At 41.8% G+C, this 19,806-nt stretch overlaps 1 protein-coding gene across 1 annotated transcript in view; it reads right to left on the minus strand.

The window, feature by feature from the left end:
- pard3bb (par-3 family cell polarity regulator beta b) overlaps window positions 1-19,806 on the minus strand; it is a 309,049-nt gene that overhangs the window by 228,113 nt on the left and 61,130 nt on the right. Inside the window, exon 4 of the mRNA XM_066685934.1 lies at window positions 13,921-14,122. Within this exon, the coding sequence (XP_066542031.1) occupies window positions 13,921-14,122 (202 nt within the window). The remainder of the gene's footprint in view (window positions 1-13,920; window positions 14,123-19,806) is intronic.

The raw sequence follows: 19,806 nt of genomic DNA on the forward strand, positions 1-19,806 counted from the left end.
GGACAGTGGAGTCGGTCAAAGCAGCCTTTCAGCACACGGTGTCTCAGTCACACACTGACTCCATCTCCCGCTCAGCCAAACACTGAAGAAAAACAGCTCCAGCCGACAAGTCCCTAACCTTGCTCTGATAAAGTCATTCAGACTGGCATCATAATGAATTTAGCAAACCTATTTACAGTAACATCTATTAATATCATCACTACTGCCACAACTGAAAGATGAGCTTAAAACAAATGCTATCAGCTATCAAACAGAGAGATACAGATTTGTGAGAGAACGTTTGCAACCCCTTTGGAGTTCAGACTTCTAATCTGGTCGTCAAGTCCTAACATTCACACCTCCCTCTAAACATAACATATATGTCTTTTGACCTCATAGATGAAGGTCATCTGTGTATTTTTATTGATTTTATTTATTGTTACTACATGAAAACAGCTGTTTTGTACTGTGTGCCTTTCATAATAAACCAATGAACACGTTGATTATTCATTCATTCATTATCTGTAACCCTTATCCAGTTCAGGGTCGCGGTGGGTCCAGAGCCTACCTGGAGTCATTGGGCGCAAGGCAGGAATACACCCTGGAGGGGGCGCCAGTCCTTCACAGGGCAACACACACACTCACACCTACAGACACATTTGAGTCACCAATCCACCTACAAACGTGTTTTTGGACCATGGGAGGAAACCCAAGCAGACACAGGGAGAACACACCACACTCCTCACAATCACCCGGAGGAAACCCACGTGGACACAGGGAGGACACACCACACTTCTCACAGATAGTCACCAGGAGTGGGACTTGAACCCACAACCTCCAACCCTGGAGCCGTGTGACTGCGACACATTGATTAAAATGTGTTTAATATGTTAAAGTCAAGGCCATTTTCCCTATGTAGTCATGTATAGTTACCATTTGAGAAGGCACAAAGAAGTAAGAAACATTTTCTGCTCAAAAACAAATATGGTTTCTAGTAATGAGAATATACATTATTTAAATATTTTTTTAAGAATCACTTATGAAACTTCTGAAAGAATTAGAAGACCGTGACTGTTTACCATTTTAAAAAAATGACAAATATGTGCAATTAGCAAAGACTGGGCAGCAACTGTTATGTAGTTTATTTATTCTAATGTATTATTAAAGCAATAGAATAAAAGAGGGAGTGTGTTATCTGAAGTAAACAGCATGGCTGTTATGCGGCATAAGCACAAGCCAAAGATGAGTGCTGTAGTACCTCAAAGCAATGCTGATATTTCCCAGTAATACACAACCTTGAATGGTCCATAGATTTTATAGAATATTTTGAGAAATACATCTTAAAAGATGAATATGAAGAGCTGTGAAAGTTGGTTTCAACATTATCATATAACATTCCTCTCCCTAAATTATACTTCCTCAACAAGTAGCTTGTTGCTATGTCACAGTAACAAACACAACTGACTCATTGGATATCACCTCTCTAAACTACCCATCTCACCAACCACTTCACTAAACTACCAAGTTCATTAACCACTTCACTAAACTACCAAGTTCACTAACCGCTTCACTAAAATACCCACTTTACTTATCACTCCATTAAACTACCCAGCTCACTAATCACTTTACTAAACTACCCAGATTATTAATCACCTCACTAAACTACCCAGCTCACTTACCACTTTAACTACCCAGATTACTAATCACCTCACTATACTATCCAGTTCACTAACCACTACACTAAACTACCCAGTTTATTAATCACCTCACTAAACTACCCAGCTCACTAACCACTTCACTAAACTACCCAGTTTACTAATCACCTCACTAAACTACCCAGTTCACTAACCACTACACTAAACTACCCAGTATACTAATCACCTCACTAAACTACCCAGTTTAATAATCACCTCACTAAACTACCCAGTTCACTAACCACTACACTAAACTACCCAGTTTACTAATCACCTCACTAAACTACCCAGTTTAATAATCACCTCACTAAACTACCCAGTTCACTAACCACTACACTAAACTACCCAGTTTACTAATCACCTCACTAAACTACCCAGTTTAATAATCACCTCACTAAACTACCCAGTTCACTAACCACTACACTAAACTACCCAGTTTACTAATCACCTCACTAAACTACCCAGTTTAATAATCACCTCACTAAACTACCCAGTTCACTAACCACTACACTAAACTACCCAGTTTACTAATCACCTCACTAAACTACCCAGTTTAATAATCACCTCACTAAATTACCCAGCTCACTAACCACTTCACTAAACTATCCAGTTTACTAATCACCTCACTAAACTACCCAGCTAACTAGCAACTTTACTAAACTACTCAACTCACTAACTCACTAAATTACCCAGTTCTCCAACCACCTCAGTACCTAGCTCACTAATGTGCTGCTAATAGATGAATCTAAGTGTTCTGTACGTAGGGAACTATGTAGTGCACTACTTAATTAGGGAGTTAGATGTTTCGACAAACAGTGCATTATACTTCTAATATAAAACTATATACATATATTCAGCAGTGGGCTGTATAACTGCAGGTCGGTAGAGAGTTTGGTTGCAAAATCCATACGTCTTACATCTAAATGTTAAGGCACTTTGTACAGAATTGGAACTTAGCCTATTTACTGATCAAATGTCTTAAAGAGGACAGCTGCATAAACACAGCTATCACTTAGCAACTGCATTTAGCCGAGTGATTCTTAGTGGAAAAAAATAAGGCAAAATCACAGCACATTTAAAACACTTTTCAACCAATCAGACTCTGTAACTACTGTAAGTGGGAATGGTCTCCAACTTTTGTTGACAACAGCACCTTATACTAAGCCATGATTTTTTTTTTAGACAGTGAAGCTTCCTGAAGCATCTGAATGTGAGAATAATATGGATCTGTGTTTAGACTAGAGTTCCACTGGACATCATGCTTTACTTTGTATGTTCAGAGAGGCCAAAGGGAGCAAATCAGAGAGTCACTACACCACACTGCTGTCCAGTCTGAAGCACAGCAGGTGAAACCACTCTCATCCATCAGGTTAAACACATCTCCATTCAACACTCTAGGCTGTGGCTGCCTGGTTCTGATGGGCTGTTGGCTACAAGAAGTACTGTTACAATCGCTGTTCTGCCTTGACCCCTAACCTAGAATCCATCATCTCCAGTCAATAGTCCAGCACCACCCATGATCACCTCTAAAGATGGACCATTTCAGCTTTGGGTGAGCTGGCATTCCCAACTCACTGCTCCTTATTTTGTAGCTTTGTTCATTCAGATGCAGCTCCTCAGCTTCCAATTCATCAGGCAGCAGCATGGAGCCATTAGAGCAGGCTTATAATGGATGGAGTGTCAGTGGGCTGATGAGTGTGGATTCAGGGTGAGAGATTGAGAAGATGGAGAGAGAGTGTGAGGACGCTGTGCTCTGTGGGCTAAAACTGCAGCCCTGGGGGTCTTTACTCATCACAGCATCTCTCCTCTGCTCCATCCATCTCGCTCTTTAGCTCACCCTGGGCACACTCTCTATCTCTCTCTCACCCTTACCCCCTCTCTCTTTCTCTCCCTCACTCAACATCCCTGAAACATTTGTTCTAAATCTCTCTGGCTCTTTTTCCATCACCTGTCTCTTCCACACACATCAGGTGAAGGAAGAGGTTTTAGAGCATATAAAATAAAAAAAAACATTTTCCAAAAAAAAATAGAAAGCTATTTAATCTTTACAATAAACACTGCAGCAATCTTTCTAAACATCGGTATAATCCTATCACTGAGAAATGAAGTAAAAGGGTGAGCCATTTATATGGATACACCTTAATAAAATGGGAATGGTTGGGGATATTAACTTCCTGTTTGTGGCACATTAGTATATGAGAGGGGAGAAACTTTTCAAGATGGGTGGTGATTGGCGGCCATTTTGAAGTTGGCCATTTTGGATCCAACTTTTGTTTTTCAATGGGAAGAGGGTCATGTGACATCAAACTTATTGGGAATTTCACAAGAAAAACAATGGTGTGCTTGGTTGTAACGTAACTTTATTCTTTCATGAGTTATCTGCAAGTGTCTGACCACTTATAAACTGTGTTCAAAGTGCTGCCCATTGTGTTGGATTGTCAATGCAACCCTCTTCTCCCACTCTTCACACACTGATAGCAACAACGCAGGAGAAATGCTAGCACAGGCTTCCAGTATCCGTAGTTTCAGGTGCCATTGTTTTTCTTGTGATATTCCCAATAAGTCTGATGTGTCACATGACCCCCTTCCCATTGATAAATCAAAAGTTGGATCCAAAATGGCTGACTTCAAAATGGCCGCCATGGTCACCACCCATCTTGAAAAGTTTCCCCCCTCCCATAAACTAATGTACCACAAACAGGAAGTTAATATCACCAACACCCTGTAGTTATTCACCCTGTAGTTATTCAGCGTAGTTAGATGTGAAACTGTGGAGAAACATAAGATCAGTGACAGAAACAAGGGGTTAGAACGCCTCTAATTAAATATAGTAATCGTATTCACAAGCTAAAGTGTGAACCTACACTGTCTTGAGTAATGTAACTCCTCCTCTCCTAGTGTGAACAATTCCAATTCTACATCTTAGCAATTTAATTCAATGGATATTAAAAACAGATAAATCAATTAAAAATTCTCCTTTCATAACTCGTGCATTCGAAACCAACTCTAACGGTGTCTCTTAACTCTCCATGACCCAAAGGTTTTGAGGGAAGACCCTGAGTGAGGGCTTAAGCAAAGACAGAAGGCTGAACAGACTGTGGAATCATAACTCATAAAACATTCAGATGATCCCAGGGCCAATATGGGGTGGTACTGAGGTCTCGTGGGTGTTGAAGTGTATACAAAATGTATACACTCAGAAATATTTGTAGGGTCAAATATTGATCATTATTCAAAGAGCACCCTTGATGCACTTAAACCTGGGTACTATTGATTAGAAAGCACAGGAAAATCAATGCTGTTTTCAATCAGCCCAAAACGAGTTTGAAAAGAAAGCCACGGAGAAAGCAAGAGTATTAGAAAAGATACAGAGATGTGGAGAAGGAATATCATATGAAAGGGTTTGTTTTGGCTTTCAAGGCTCACAAAAAGCGAACTGAACGTAAAGTTCAGACAGCTGCAGATGTATTCAATTTTACAAGTGTTATTAACTACAAACAATCGCCCCGGCTCTCGATGAGACACGGCGTGGTTAACCCGGGAGCCACGAGGACGTCCAGCTCAGTTGTGCACTCGTTGCTGGGTCAGTGCTGTCCTATCCCATTTCCTGTCTAAGTGAATCTGTCCTTTATCACTCAGACAGAGACCCATACAGTACGGGAGGTTAAGGTTATGCCCTGGCGGTTTTCATAAATATGTCAGACGTGATGAAAGTGCCTAGATTTGCTTGTGCAGGCGATAACCTGTCTGAGAGGATTCCTCACACGCACAGAATTGACTCTGAGCATGAGCATAAGGCTCCAGGTGAGACTAGCCAGACACACTCCAACAGACAGAGCTTACTGAGCTAAAACACACACTTCCACTCTGCTCTCCTTCATCTCTCAGCCTACGTCAACTGATTTAAACGGATGTTCTCCCTGCTCTCTGTCTGCACCTCTCTGACTTCCTAATTTCCATCTTTAAACATTCTTTTTTCCATCTCCCTGCCTTCTGTATCATTTTCAATTTTGACAATAGTTTATTTTTCTTGACAAATCTGACATTACTATTAGTGCTCGCCAAGACTCCTTTTTTAATTATTATTTTCTCATCTAACGCACACACTAAGCTGTTTAACAGGACAAGAGATAATCATGTTCAACACAAACATAAACAGATGAAATTTGTGCTAAGCCCTGTGAAGGACTGGCGCCCCCTCCAGGGTGTGTTCCCACCTTGCGTCCAGTGATTCCGGGTAGGCTCCGGACCCACCGCGACCCTGAATTAGAAAAGTGGTTACAAATAATGAATGAACGAATGAAATGTGCTTGTACAGTTCAACCAAAAATTCTACTCGCAACCCATTAATGCAGTACAAATGCACAGTTGCCTGCATTTTTCTGATCAAAACAATTTGACGGTATGTCCTTAAAGGCTAAGCACCACTTAATGGAGCTCCATGAATATTTCACATTATTTTAGTGACTGACTGAAGTATGAATTAAAATGAAAATAGCAGCTTAATTTGCTTTAAAACTGACAATTTTATTAAATTGACGGAAAAACCCGAGCTCGCTACAGAAATTCTTGAACGCAACCGTGACGTCACTGGTGGACAACAGCTGAACAACGCCGCGGTAAAACACCGTTATGACTGACTGTTATGACAGTATCTAGCTAAATAACCAACATTATTCATGACAATAGCCTAGCAATAAGCTAAACTCAAATGTAGAGGTACCGTTATTCTTGTAAATGTGATCGAAGTCGAACTCGAATTCATCCGACACTATAAACCTCCGTAATGCAGCTACGTAGCCGAGTATAATCTGAGCCACCGAGTTTAGCAAGTCAAGCTAACGTTAACTAACACCAACTAAAACAGGCGAAGTGAGTGTCCTTACCCTGTTTACCTCCATGTTACAGAGGCTCTTGAACACCTTTCGTTGGTGTCCTTACATGCCCATATTGTTGGAAAAGCGCCAGTGAAATGAGCTACAGATAACGGAGTGAGCGGATGGTCCTTTCCAAAGTGCCTGTTTAAAGTGGACAAATTTAGTCCATTTTCTGGATATTTTGGGATCTTTGGGCCATTTGTTCACAGATGTCCCACTGTACATTGAATGATTGCAGCCAAAAACAACACACCTTTTCGTCATTTTGCATTAAATTAAGTGCAACTTCTAGAGTTGTTGTCCACCATCTACGTCACAGGCAAGACGCCTATTAGAGTTTCCGAACACCATTGGGGGGGACCAACGGTCTTTTAAACCTTATTCCTTGAATTAGTAAGAAATAACATGTTTTCTGACTATCAATAAACACAAGTTAGGAACTCAAATTGCACTGTGTTTATTTGTTTGACACTTTCATATCGCTGCTGCTTAGCCTTTAAAGTCTTCCTTCATACAAACACCCAAAAACGGTGTGTGAACTGCTCAGAATCTGAAACAATGTGGAAGTGTGTTCAAGGCCTTATTTACGTCTCGCAACCATCTGAGACATCACTATTGCAAAGGGCTAACTATTGTGACAATAAAGAAATTAAATGCTGTATGCTCATAATAATCTTCTCCCTCTTTCCCCATGTGTGTGTCTCTCTCTATCTCATCTCCTGACTGATAGTGTGACAGATGCAGTGAGGGACTGCTGCACTGCTGTGAGGGCTGTTTTGGGTTATAAAGAGATCACAGCAGCGATGTTTACACGGGCCAGCGGTGGTGAAGCTCCAGCACACTCTGGGGTCATGATGAGAGGCAGAGACCCGAGCGTGTCAGTGGAGAAAGGTTGAGAGTGTCAGAGGTAATTTACTGCCTCTATACTATGGCATCCCCTGAGGGACACATTACCTCCTAGCCTAAACCAACACAGAGACACAGAGGTTAAAGACTTCATCAGCGAGAGGCACCTGGAAGAACTCAGGTGTCAATTCATAGACTCAAACCATGCAAACACAACTAACCTCCATTCAGCACATGAATGCAGAACCTGATAAGCTCATCTGTGAGCAGATGCAGCTGTAATGCTGTCTATATTTACAGGTCTCACACTAAACCTTTTGAAACGCACACAATCTAGGCAAATTTCAGCACCCCAGCAGTCTCCAGACGAAGGTTATTCATCTACATCATCCATTTTCCACCCAGAGTGTCCTTTTGCGAATATTCTCCTAAGAAAAGCGCAAAGTGCTGCGATCCTCTGATTAGGATCAAACCCTCGAGTATAGACAGAGCTCCCTACTGATTGGCGTCATATTAGTCAACCGTATTTATGTCGAATGGTCTCTAGATTGAGGCCGAGTTCAGTGAGCAATACAGTGTCTAACCACACAACAGCATCCTATAGAAGTAAACCTGCAGTACCAGTAATGAGCAAATCCCCCTGGCTGCTGTGGGACCTGCTGATAATACCTCTCTCCCCCCGGAGAAGAAAACAGTAGTTCAGAAATCAATAGACGGCACTGATCCCACACAGAGAGGGAGGAACAGAGTCACAACCCCTACATATTCCCTGCATGAAGTGCATCTAGAAAGGCTACTGTGTAGAACGGCTGCTTTTTTGTTTTCTCTTTGTTATGCCTCGTATGATACTGAATAGAACACGGTAGTTTAATTCTTTGGATTTGTAAATACATCTTAAAAGGCACCACTTAATGGACCTCCATGAATATTTCACATTATTTTAGTTACTGACATATATAAGTATGAATTAAAATGAAAATAGCAGCTTAATTTGCTTTAAAACTGACAATTTTATTAAATTGACGGAAAAACCAGAGCTCGCTACGGAAATTCTTGAACGCGACCGTGACGTCACTGGTGGACAACAGCTGAACAACGCCGCGGTAAAACACCGTTATGACTGACTGTTATGACAGTATCTAGCTAAATAACCAACATTATTCATGACAATAGCCTAGCAATAAGCTAAACTCAAATTTAGAGGTACCGTTATTCTTGTAAATGTGATCGAAGTCGAACTCGAATTCATCCGACACTATAAACCTCCGTAATGCAGCTACGTAGCCGAGTATAATCTGAGCCACTGAGTTTAGCAAGTCAAGCTAACGTTAACTAACACCAACTAAAACAGGCGAAGTGAGTGTCCTTACCCTGTTTACCTCCATGTTACAGAGGCTCTTGAACACCTTTCGTTGGTGTCCTTACATGCCCATATTGTTGGAAAAGCACCAGTGAAATGAGCTACAGATAACGGAGTGAGCGGAGGGTCCTTTCCAAAGTGCCCGTTTAAAGTGGACAAATTTAGTCCATTTTCTGGATATTTTGGGATCTTTGGGCCATTTGTGCACAGATGTCCCACTGTACATTGAATGATTGCAGCCAAAAACAACACACCTTTTCGTCATTTTGCATTAAATTAAGTGCAGCTTCTAGAGTTGTTGTCCACCATCTACGTCACAGGCAAGACGCCTATTAGAGTTTCCAAACACCGTTGGGGGGGGGGGGGGACCAACGGTCTTTTAAACCCTATTCCTTGAATTAGTAAGAAATAACATGTTTTCTGACTATCAATAAACACAAGTTAGGAACTCAAATTCCACTGTATTTATTTGTTTGACACTTTCATATCACTGGTGCTTAGCCTTTAAAGAAGCTTCATTGTCTATGAGACGACCAAACAGACACTAAACACTGACACAAAATGAGATAAAGGGAATTTGGGGAATTGTATATATAAGAGATATAAATATATGGTATTTTCCTGGTTTCAAATTGTGTGTAGTGTTAATGACATTTTAAAATGAGGTTCACAGTTGACTGTTCATAGGCATGCTAAAACAGTTCAACATTTATATGTTCATATGATGCTATATTTCTGTTTAAATCTTCATTTTCCCCATTCTTGAAGTTGATCAGCCATGTTCTACTTTTGCCATTTAACTTGCAGTACCTATAAGCTCCTAAAAGCAATGTTGCTGAATCCTTCAATGACCTGTGAAAGCCTATGAGAGGTGCTTATTCTCTCTCTCACACAGAAAAATCACTCCAAAAGAGAAAACATCTCATATAAAGGAGTTTGAAACAGTGGAAGCTAATGCTGTTTGGGTTTTTTTTAATGTCTAAAAGATCTGTTTATATTCCATTCTTCACGACATATAGAGGCATCACACTGACCAACAGAAATCAGTGTTTTCTGAATCTAATTCAAGACATTAATCTGGAAAATAACACAGATCCTCCCTTTTCTTTGAACTGACGTAAAGCTCCCGTCTAAAAACTCCAGCTCCAGTCTACCTCTGCTCCCTGCCAGAGTGAAGAATCCCTTCAAAAAGCTGAAATTGATTTTTCCTCTCTGTGGCTTTCTGCTTTGTGAACTAATTGAAGTAATAAAACAAACCAGTAAAGCATAAAATAGTATTAGAGCGCTGGTTTCATTGCAGGGATTTCACAGGTCATCATAGAGCTAAATGAAGGGGGAGGACGAGGGGCCGTGCTGGGACTGCAAAAGACGCGTTTTCACTTCCTGTGATCATGGATGACTGGACACTGAGTATTCACTCAGACCAGAACGATAATCCACTTAGTAAGGAAGTATCAGTGGACCAGGGTACTGGGGCACGAGGGAGAATTCCAATAGGTGACAAGAAAAGATGTGTGTGTGTGTGTGGCAATGTTACACTATAAGTTTATTATTATAATCTTAGTTTTTTCAACACAATAAGAACATTTCAGAGTGAAAGTGATATCTGTAGCATCAGAGTACCAAAGCAAGTTTTACACTCACTGGCTACTGTATCTGGCACGGCTACTATTTATGTGCTGTTTGTAGGTGTGTAATTACAAACCGTAGCCCATTAGTTACAGCACAGTTTGTCAGCTCCTCTGTACCACATCCATCCATTAAGAGAGAATGCCACAGGGCCAGCACACTACATGTCGTGAAAGACATGGATCATTCACAATATAAAAGAGACACCAAAACTTGTGGTGGTGGCAGCATGGATGATAGAATGTGTTGTGTTAAAACCAGTGTATCAGGTGCAGAATCACTGCAGAGACTCAGTGTGACTGTTAGTCAAAAGAGGCTCTAATGACTGACCGCTGATGAAGGGTGGACACAGGGCAACTCGAATGTGTTCCACTGACCAAATGTAAGTGGCAAGAATTTGATTTATTCATTCATTATCTGTAAGCGCTTATCCAGTTCAGGGTCACGGTGGGTCCAGAGCCTACCGGGAATCATTGGGCGCAAGGCGGAAACACACCCTGGAGGGGGCGCCAGTACTTCACACACTCACACTTTTGAGTCACCAATCCACCTACCAACGTGTGTTTTTGGACCCACGCAGACACAGGGAGAACACATCACACTCCTCACAGACAGTCACCCGGAGGAAACCCACACAGACACAGAGAGAACACACCACACTCCTCACAGACATTCACCCGGAGGAAAACTACACAGACACAGGGAGAACACACCACAATCCTCACAGACAGTCACCCGGAGGAAACCCACGCAGACACAGGGAGAACACACCACACTCCTTACAGACAGTCACCCAGAGGAAACCCACGCAGACACAGGGAGAACACATCACACTCCTCACAGACTGTCACCCGGAGGAAACCCACGCAGACACAGGGAGAACACACCACACTCCTCACAGATAGTCACCCGGAGGAAACCCACACAGACACAGGGAGAACACATCACACTCCTCACAGACAGTCACCCGGAGGAAACCCACACAGACACAGGGAGAACACATCACACTCCTCACAGACTGTCACCCGGAGGAAACCCACGCAGACACAGAGAGAACACACCACACTCCTCACAGACAGTCACCCGGAAGAAACCCACACCAAAACTCTTCACAGACCCTAAAATTAGCCCCCTCAACCAATGGGAAAATAAATCCATTTTCATTAGAAACATGGGTACCTCTCTTAGGCTTTTTCTTGTTTTGCTTTTTGTGGCCCTTGGTCCAGCATTAATTTTTCACTTTGACACGCGTGACAAAATGTTTGGATACTCCACGCCTAGAGGAAAATATAAGCTTGAGTCTGTAAGCATACACCTACACCATATACCATCAAGATAAGCCTGTTGAAAACAAAAAAAGTGTATGTAGTGAGCCCCTTTATACAAACACACACACACACAAACACTCAGAAGAGTACCATTTTGGTATCACTGCTGTGCTGAGAAAGATTCACCACTAAAATGCTGTCTGGTCAGTGCAGCAACAGACGAGCTACAATCATTAATTGCATTAACGGTATACGTATAAAGCACTAACTTTGGTAGTTGTTTCTGAGGTACCTCAAATGAAGGCGGTGAAGTTAGAAGTGTGTGTCAGTCGACAGTTGTGTGTGGTCTTTACTCTTCCTGATGTTCAGACGCATGGATAAAACATGTCCTTAATAAATAACGTAGATGTTCAGATGATACATTTCAGATTAAGAGTTACAACCCCTATTGGTCCCACCTTCACTTCTCTTCCCCTCAGACATGAGCGAGTGAGTGTGTGTATATAAGTGTTTGTGTGAAATCTCTCCCCTCCACAGATGGTTCCATCCCAGATGGTTGTCAAGCTTTGCAGACGTGACAAACTGCATATTTACGGCCGTGGCAAATGAAAGAGGAAAAGATTACTCTGCTCAGCCGACACCTTCTCCTTGATGCAGAACTGGAGAAACCGGAGCAGGGCACGGGAATGTCTGGATCGCGGCTAAAAAAAATCTACTTTCCAACACATTAAACATTACAAGCTCCTGTCTACCATTACAACGAAACTTAAAACACAGGGAGTGGTTTTACAAGGAGACAGAAGGAGCACACACACACCTTGTTCACCTAGTTTGAATTTCACTGCGCAGCATTTTCTACCTCCTAAAGATTATGTGACATTAAAGGGATGCCGGCACATGTTTTCTGTTTCCCCTACGCCATCAAACACCGTACCGAAGTACAACTAGACACATGTTCAACAGATCAAACGATGAGACACCCTTAAGACAAATAAACTCAGACTGGAATGTAGCTTAAGCCACTGAGACATAGACAATATATAAATGAGAGATCATAAATGAGAGGTGTTTCATACAGCAAACATTGCCTTCCTCTAAGCTGCAAGGAATAAGGCATCAGCAAACTAGCGACATATTTCAGAAAGCTACTAGAAACTATGAATAAGCTCTATCACATCCTTAGGGTCTGAACTTTGAATGTCTTGTTGTGACAGAAATGTAGTCATCAGTGCCTCATGGTAGAGTCTTTTAAATGCCTTTTTAATGAAAGACTATCACTGAAATGCTCAGTTTATCAAGATGACGTAATTTATTGCGAAAATGACACGACATCCCTCATCTCTGCATTAAACTGTTATCTCTGTCCTCTGCTGTAAAATGTTCATTGCTTTTTAATGACAGGGTTTGTATGCAAAAAACTTTGTTCCCATAAGTGCCTCCATAAAAGATGCGGTTAGCTGAAGATCCCAGACGCTGTAACAGGAGTACATCTACTCTAATATCTCAGGGAGGGAGGGAGGGGGAGAGAGAGAGAGAGAGAGAGAGAGAGAGAAAGAGAGAGAGAGAGAAAGAGTGAAAGAGAGAAAGAGAAAGAGAGAAAGAGTGAAAGAGAGAGAGAGAGAGAGAGAGAGAGAGAGAGAGAGAAAGAGAAAAAGAGAGAGAGAGAGAGAGAGAGAAAGAGAAAGAGAGAAAGAGAGAGAGAGAGAAAGAGAGAGTGAAAGAGAGAGAGAGAGAGAAAGAAAGAGAGAGAAAGAGAGAGAGTGAAAGAGAGAGAGAGAGAGAGAGAGAGTGAAAGAGAGAGAGAGAGAGAGAGAGAGAGAAAGAGAGAGAGTGAAAGAGAGAGAGAATACCAAGAGGAAGAAAGTGAGAGCATTTACATCTTAACACAACACACTGTTCCTTCTATTACCAGTCTCATTATCATCAAACTCCAAAGCAATGGGAATCTGTCATTATATTCCTCATTAACTTCTAAACAAAGAACCAGTCAAAGATGTCTGCTAACCATCCCTACTTATAAATGAGACTCATGCAGCAGGCTGCGTTGCCAATAGAATTTCTAATCTTAACAATTTAGCTTCTGGGACCTGTGGGGAAACTGCGCTGATGCATCTTAGAACTCTATCTAGCTGTGACAATTCAATCTACTCACTCTTTATAAGGGAACCCTAAGTGCATCTTTTTTTCTTTTATAGTTGTGACACTATTAAAAGACATCGGAGAGTGTAGAGGGTTTTTGTATTTGTTTTTTCTGCATGCAAACGTACTAGATTTCAGGACGGAGGAGTTGACTTCTATCTCGCCACCTCTGATTGGTTGGAAGCAGGCCAGTTCGGAGTCATAGGGCTCAGGGCTGGGACGTCCGGTCCCGCTCCCACTGGCGTGAATGTTGCTAGCACCGGTGCTGCTGCCCCCGGGACTCGCTGCCCCTCTCTGCTGGGCCTCCTGCTCCTCGTAAACCGCGATCAGCTATACAGCAGATAGGAAAAAGAGAAAATGGTAGAGGGAAAGTATGAGTTTATGAAATGTGACAAGGATGTTTAAATCCACACACTTTCTTTCTGTTGAAATTTTTCCACTCTCCCTCTGCGCTCTTAACCACAGCGGTTATGATTCAAAGATGCTTCTAGAAAGATTCTAAAACGTTCCAACGCAAGTCAGCAAAAATGCAGATTCTGAAAACTGATTTTCCTCAAAGAAAACCCATCCTGCCAAACTAAATCAGCCTGAATTCTTTTACTGTTTTAATCAATGTGACCACATAAGGCATCTTCTGATTTTGACTATGGCATATGACCTGCAGATACATAAAAACATTAGCCGAAAACATCATTGCTGTTACAAGAAAAGCGTGTACAGTGGAACCTCTACTAACGAACTTTCCAAGATACGAACCGGGCATTTGAATATTTTTGGCCTCCACCAACGAAGCACGACTCTAGAAACGAACCCGAGTCTCCTCCGAGCCGGCGGCTGGAAATGGCCACTGACCCCAATAGGCGAGTCTCCCAGCGCCCAGACTTGAGTGAGCTTTTAAGATTAGCACATTGTAGTTTTAGCAATTTAGCATTAGTGTTAATGTCATCAAAATTCGTGCTAAGTTAAGCCGTATCTACGCTTCGTCTCCCCACATTCACCGCCTACTCTCCGTTATTCCCCCCACCCCCCACCTCCCGTCATACAGCCAGTGCCTGTGTTACTCCTCCAGCCAGTCGTCACGTCGTCAAGGTAGCGATGTGTAACCACTTAAAACTTTATTAGTTCTTTTTTATTACTGTTACCACTGTAATACCATTTCTCTTTTATTTTTAGTAACGCTACATGTATTTTTTTACTAATTTGAGAGTGTTGTAAACATATATCAGTGCAAAAAGGGTGACTTTCGGGGTGGGGGCTGGAACACATTAATTGCTTTTCCATTATTTTAAATGGGGAAAATTGACTCGAGAAACGAACTTTTCCACTTACGAACCGGGTCACGGAATGGATCAAGTTCGTAGGTAGAGGTTCCACTGTATCTCCATTTTTGTCCATTTTTAGTTGACTCATTGCTCTTCACACTGTGTGAACTTGAAGTATGGACCAATAGAAATGCTCAAAATTACTTGGAATAAAATATATTTACAATGACTTTCTTTGAAAGTTTTTTCCTCCTGTAAAGCTGCTATTTTGGAGATGCGTGTTATTTTTGGACGGTGACAATATATTTAAATCTCCCCTTACCTTTTTTTCTGACACCATTTCACTTAAAATAAAGTCACAATAGGACACTGTTATCTGGCAAACCGTAAAATATGAAGCACAACACATCGCCGAATTACTAAAAAAGAAAAAAACAATTTTAGGCTCTTTTCCCATTTTGTTTGTTTAATGCGAGTACCTTATGGATCAGGACGCTATAGAGGACGTCTAAGGAGCCCAGCATGGCCGATGTTAGGTCAGTCTCAGTGTGCGAAGGGTTCCATGGGATGTTGTGTGTGTGTGGGGCACAGCACTAAAGCTCACCGTTATATAGAGAAATCCCACCTCATTCACACAGCGACTGACTCTGCAGTTAGACCAGTAGCCACGTTACTGTTCTAGGGGCCTCTATGCATACAGGCTGATAGGCTTAGTGTGTTTGTGTGTGTGTGTGTGTGTGTGTGTGTGTTGGGGATGTATACATAATGAAACAGTCAAAGAGGACTTTGCTAGCAAAGCCAGAGGCTTCCTGCCTGAGAGGAAAAGAATGAACATGACAACAATACGTAAACATCTAAATGAACAATAGCCAGGGTGGGTGTTACAGAGGAAAAAACACAACAAACAAGGAGCTTATAGTGAAGAGAACTCAGAGTGATAAAAAGAGAAAGTCAGGGAGTAAACCAGAGAGAAAAAGGAAAACAGGAATGAGGTGGAAAAGTGTGAGAGAAAATCCTAATGATGAAAGTGGTTGGCAAATCTTCATTATCTTCCTTTCTCCTCCATCTTGATTTAACAGCCTCCTGTTCATGTGCCATGAGCAGTCCTAACACACGCCTCCACATCATCACTTTCCCTCCCAATCACTCTACACTCTCACTTCTCCTCACTTCATACCCTCCCAAACCATCCTCCCATCACACTCATCCATCCATCTGCACATTAATCCATCCCTTTTGATTTATATCTATTTGATTATCAATGAATTTCATACTTGTTTTTTGTTTCCCCCCCAAACCATGCGCTGTTAAAGGCTTTATGTAAATCACACACTCAAGACTGCGAGGAAGAGAGGGGGAAAGTGCAAGAAAGAGACAGAGAAAGAGACACAGAGGGAAATTAAGAGTAAAAAGGCTTGTAAAATAAGTCATGTTTATGTTATCTAACACGAAAGGCACGGTATCCTTTTTTTCTCTAATTCTTTAAGGATTGTGGGGTTTGATCTCATTCAGAATTCATGTTCCCAGGCTCTTTATCCCTTAAAATTATACAGTAAATCATTAAACAGCTGTTACTGTGCCTCTAAGAGTGATATGACGTGAAGAACAATATCTTTTCTGATAGAGTGAACCCTTTCTGAAGTGGTGAAACCTTCCAAGGGCTCTTTCATTCATTTGAAATCAAACATACATTTACTGTCTAAGTATTTCCTCCGTATTTAACACACATACACACACTAGGAACAGGGAGTACACTCGTTTAGAGCGGCAGGCGGCCTTCCCAATGCCTGGGGGTTACGTGCTTAGCTTGAGGGCACCTGTCCCCAATTTTCCTACTGGTCGTGGGGACCGAACAAGCAAAGCCAACCCTGAAACAGCACATATCTGCAGTGGTGAGAAAACCAAATCCTAGCCACTACACACGCAGGGACTGCAGCAAACGTACTGCTAGTCACATGTACACATGTCATTGCTGTCCAGTTAAACACATGCACCTCCCAAAACAGGAACTTCACAAGAGAATGGGGAAAAACACCTAATTTGAGCATTTCTATTGGTTCATTCATCAGGAAATTTTCACACAATGTGAACAACAGCTGCTACAGTCAAGGGATGTAGTAAACTAAATATCGACCAAAATGGAGATACAGTGGAACCTCTACCTATGAACTTGATCTGTTCCGTGACCCGGTTCGTAAGTGGAAATGTTCGTTTCTCGAGTCAACATAATGGAAAAGCAATTAATGTGTTCCAGCCCCCACCCCGAAAGTCACCCTTTTTGCACTGATATATGTTTACAACACTCTCAAATTAGTAAAAAAATACATGTACCGTTACTAAAAATAAAAGAAATACAGCGGTAACAGTAATAAAAAAGAAATAATAAAGTTGTAAGTGGTTACACATCGCTACCTTGAAGACGTGACGACTGGCTGGAGCAGTAACACAGGCACTGGCTGTATGACGGGGGGGAGGGGGGGTGGTGGAGACGAAGCGTAGATACGGCTTAACTTAGCACGGATTTCGATGTCTGCTATTTACACTAATGCTAAATTGCTAAAGCTACAATTTGCTAATCTTAAAAGCTCACTCCAGTCTGGGCGCTGGGAGACTCGCCTATTGGGGTCAGTGGCCATTTCGTGTTCGTTTCTAGAGTCGTGGTTCGTTGGTGGAGTCAAAAAAATATTCAAATGCCCGGTTCGTATCTTGGAAATTTCGTTAGTATAGGCGTTCGTTAGTAGACGTTCCACTGTACGTGTTTTTAATTGGGCAGTGACGATACACCCATTTAGATTTATCAGTTTAATTTAAAATACAGTCTTCATTCTGCGTTTTCCCCGTACATTTTAAAGTGAATGAAAAAGCACAAAGTGAGTGAATTTTCCTACATTTCAAGGCTCATTCCTATGGAAAGTTATCCGAACATGAATAGAAGGGGTCTGGGTCATGAATAATTTAAAAACATACGATATCACTAGAGGAAAGGCTTAAATGTAAAACTTGAAAAGTGCTGTGACCAAATCGTGACACTTCCTCCTCCAAACTTCACTGACATTCTCATCACGTTGGGTTCAGTCTTTCCCCAGTTTGACACCAAACATAATGGTTCCCATTAGACCAAACTGACTGCAGATATTTCTTCACACTTGAGTGGCTCGCCATCTTGCAGAAAGACCATAATGTGCTGCCAGATAATTAGGGTTTGTCAGATAAAGTTGGAACTGATAAAGCATCCTAAATTTGATCACAGTTCACTTTTAAATTGCGCATTTAATGTGTTTATACTGTGAGATGAAATATTTTTAAATTATAAAGAACACTCCAACTATAGGGCGTCTACTCACGTTAGCAAAACTTTAAACTGGAATTCTCAGTGACTTTCAAATATCTCCAATGTTCTCCCATTCTGATTTCCATTGTTGATGGACCAGCCTGTAGTTGGTTCTCCATGAAATCGCCTGTGAGCTGAACTAACTGGCTTTTTACAGAGCGTTGTTGTCCCCTATTCCTGTTCTAAAAAGTTCTTACACAGTTAAAGAATGCTAGTCTTTGTGAGGCCTTAAAAAAACACCCCTTTTCTTGTTTGTAATTAGGAGAGAAGGAGTCTACCCTGCGGAGATTACGGTTGGTGTGGTGTGAAACAGAACAGTGCATGCCTCCAGCCGGGGCCAACTCAATAGAGCAAGTTATTTTATCCAAGGCTATTTTATCACTGTACTACCTCCTCACATGATTCCTCTTTCTCTCTTACACACAGACACATGGCCTGAACAAATCTCTGCTAATGTATTTTACCCTAATGAACCCTATCCATCTGCTCAATTATCCAACCATCAGGCCACTGGGCCCGGACTGGTTCGACTTACCGCACTGCGTTCCACACCCACACACCCTTGTGAGCCAGTGGCATAACGGGGATCCAATACTGAAGCACTTGGACGCGGAAATTGGATCAATAGTCTGTTATCAAGAGGAGCTGCGAGACGGGGAAAGTGGTTGCATCTTACTCCGTCCCCGCTTCCACCTGAGCTTCAAAGCGGGTGCTACCAAGAAAGCCACCACTGCCTTAGCATGTGTTTTAGTTTTCACCCCAGAGCGAGTACAATTCAAGTTTCCATAAAGTGGCCCAAGCTTGAAGACTGAGAAAACCCATCGATATCTAATTCAGCCAAAGCTGGAGAGGCTCTGTCCTGCTGGAGCTCTTAATGACTGTTATTTCTGCAGGCTGCTGAGGTGTTAATTAGCACGTAAGACAGGCAAAAAAAAATTATGTGAGGCTCTGAATGCAGAGACTGTGTTATATAGACATCCTCACACATGCATGCAGACAGTACAGGTGTATAGAAGGTTCAATTGCATCTGACAACCCATGAATCAACCCCTGTCAAGCGCAATAACATTGCTGCTTCCTTTCCACATAACACCGGCAGAAAGGGAAATACGCAAAACAAAAAAAAGTGCACTCTCTTCCAACTCATGCTGTTTTTATGTCTGAATCCTACTCAACAACGTGACCAGTTGTGGTGGTACAAATCTCTGCTCCGATGGGTGTGTCTGGAGGTTCTGATGAGAGTTTCTCCATAAAGCAGCAGAAGGTTTAGGATTATTTTATTCACCTGTACCATCAGGTGCCCTGAGGTACTGTGCAACTTGGTTCGGTATTTTACGCATTAAATGTAAAGCTTTAATACCTTTTTGACTAGAGATAATCTGATGTAGCTTAGTTCTCAACAGAAAAAACCTCCAACAGTG

Source organism: Hoplias malabaricus, chromosome 12, assembly GCF_029633855.1.
Source record: "Hoplias malabaricus isolate fHopMal1 chromosome 12, fHopMal1.hap1, whole genome shotgun sequence".
NCBI lineage: Eukaryota > Metazoa > Chordata > Actinopteri > Characiformes > Erythrinidae > Hoplias > Hoplias malabaricus.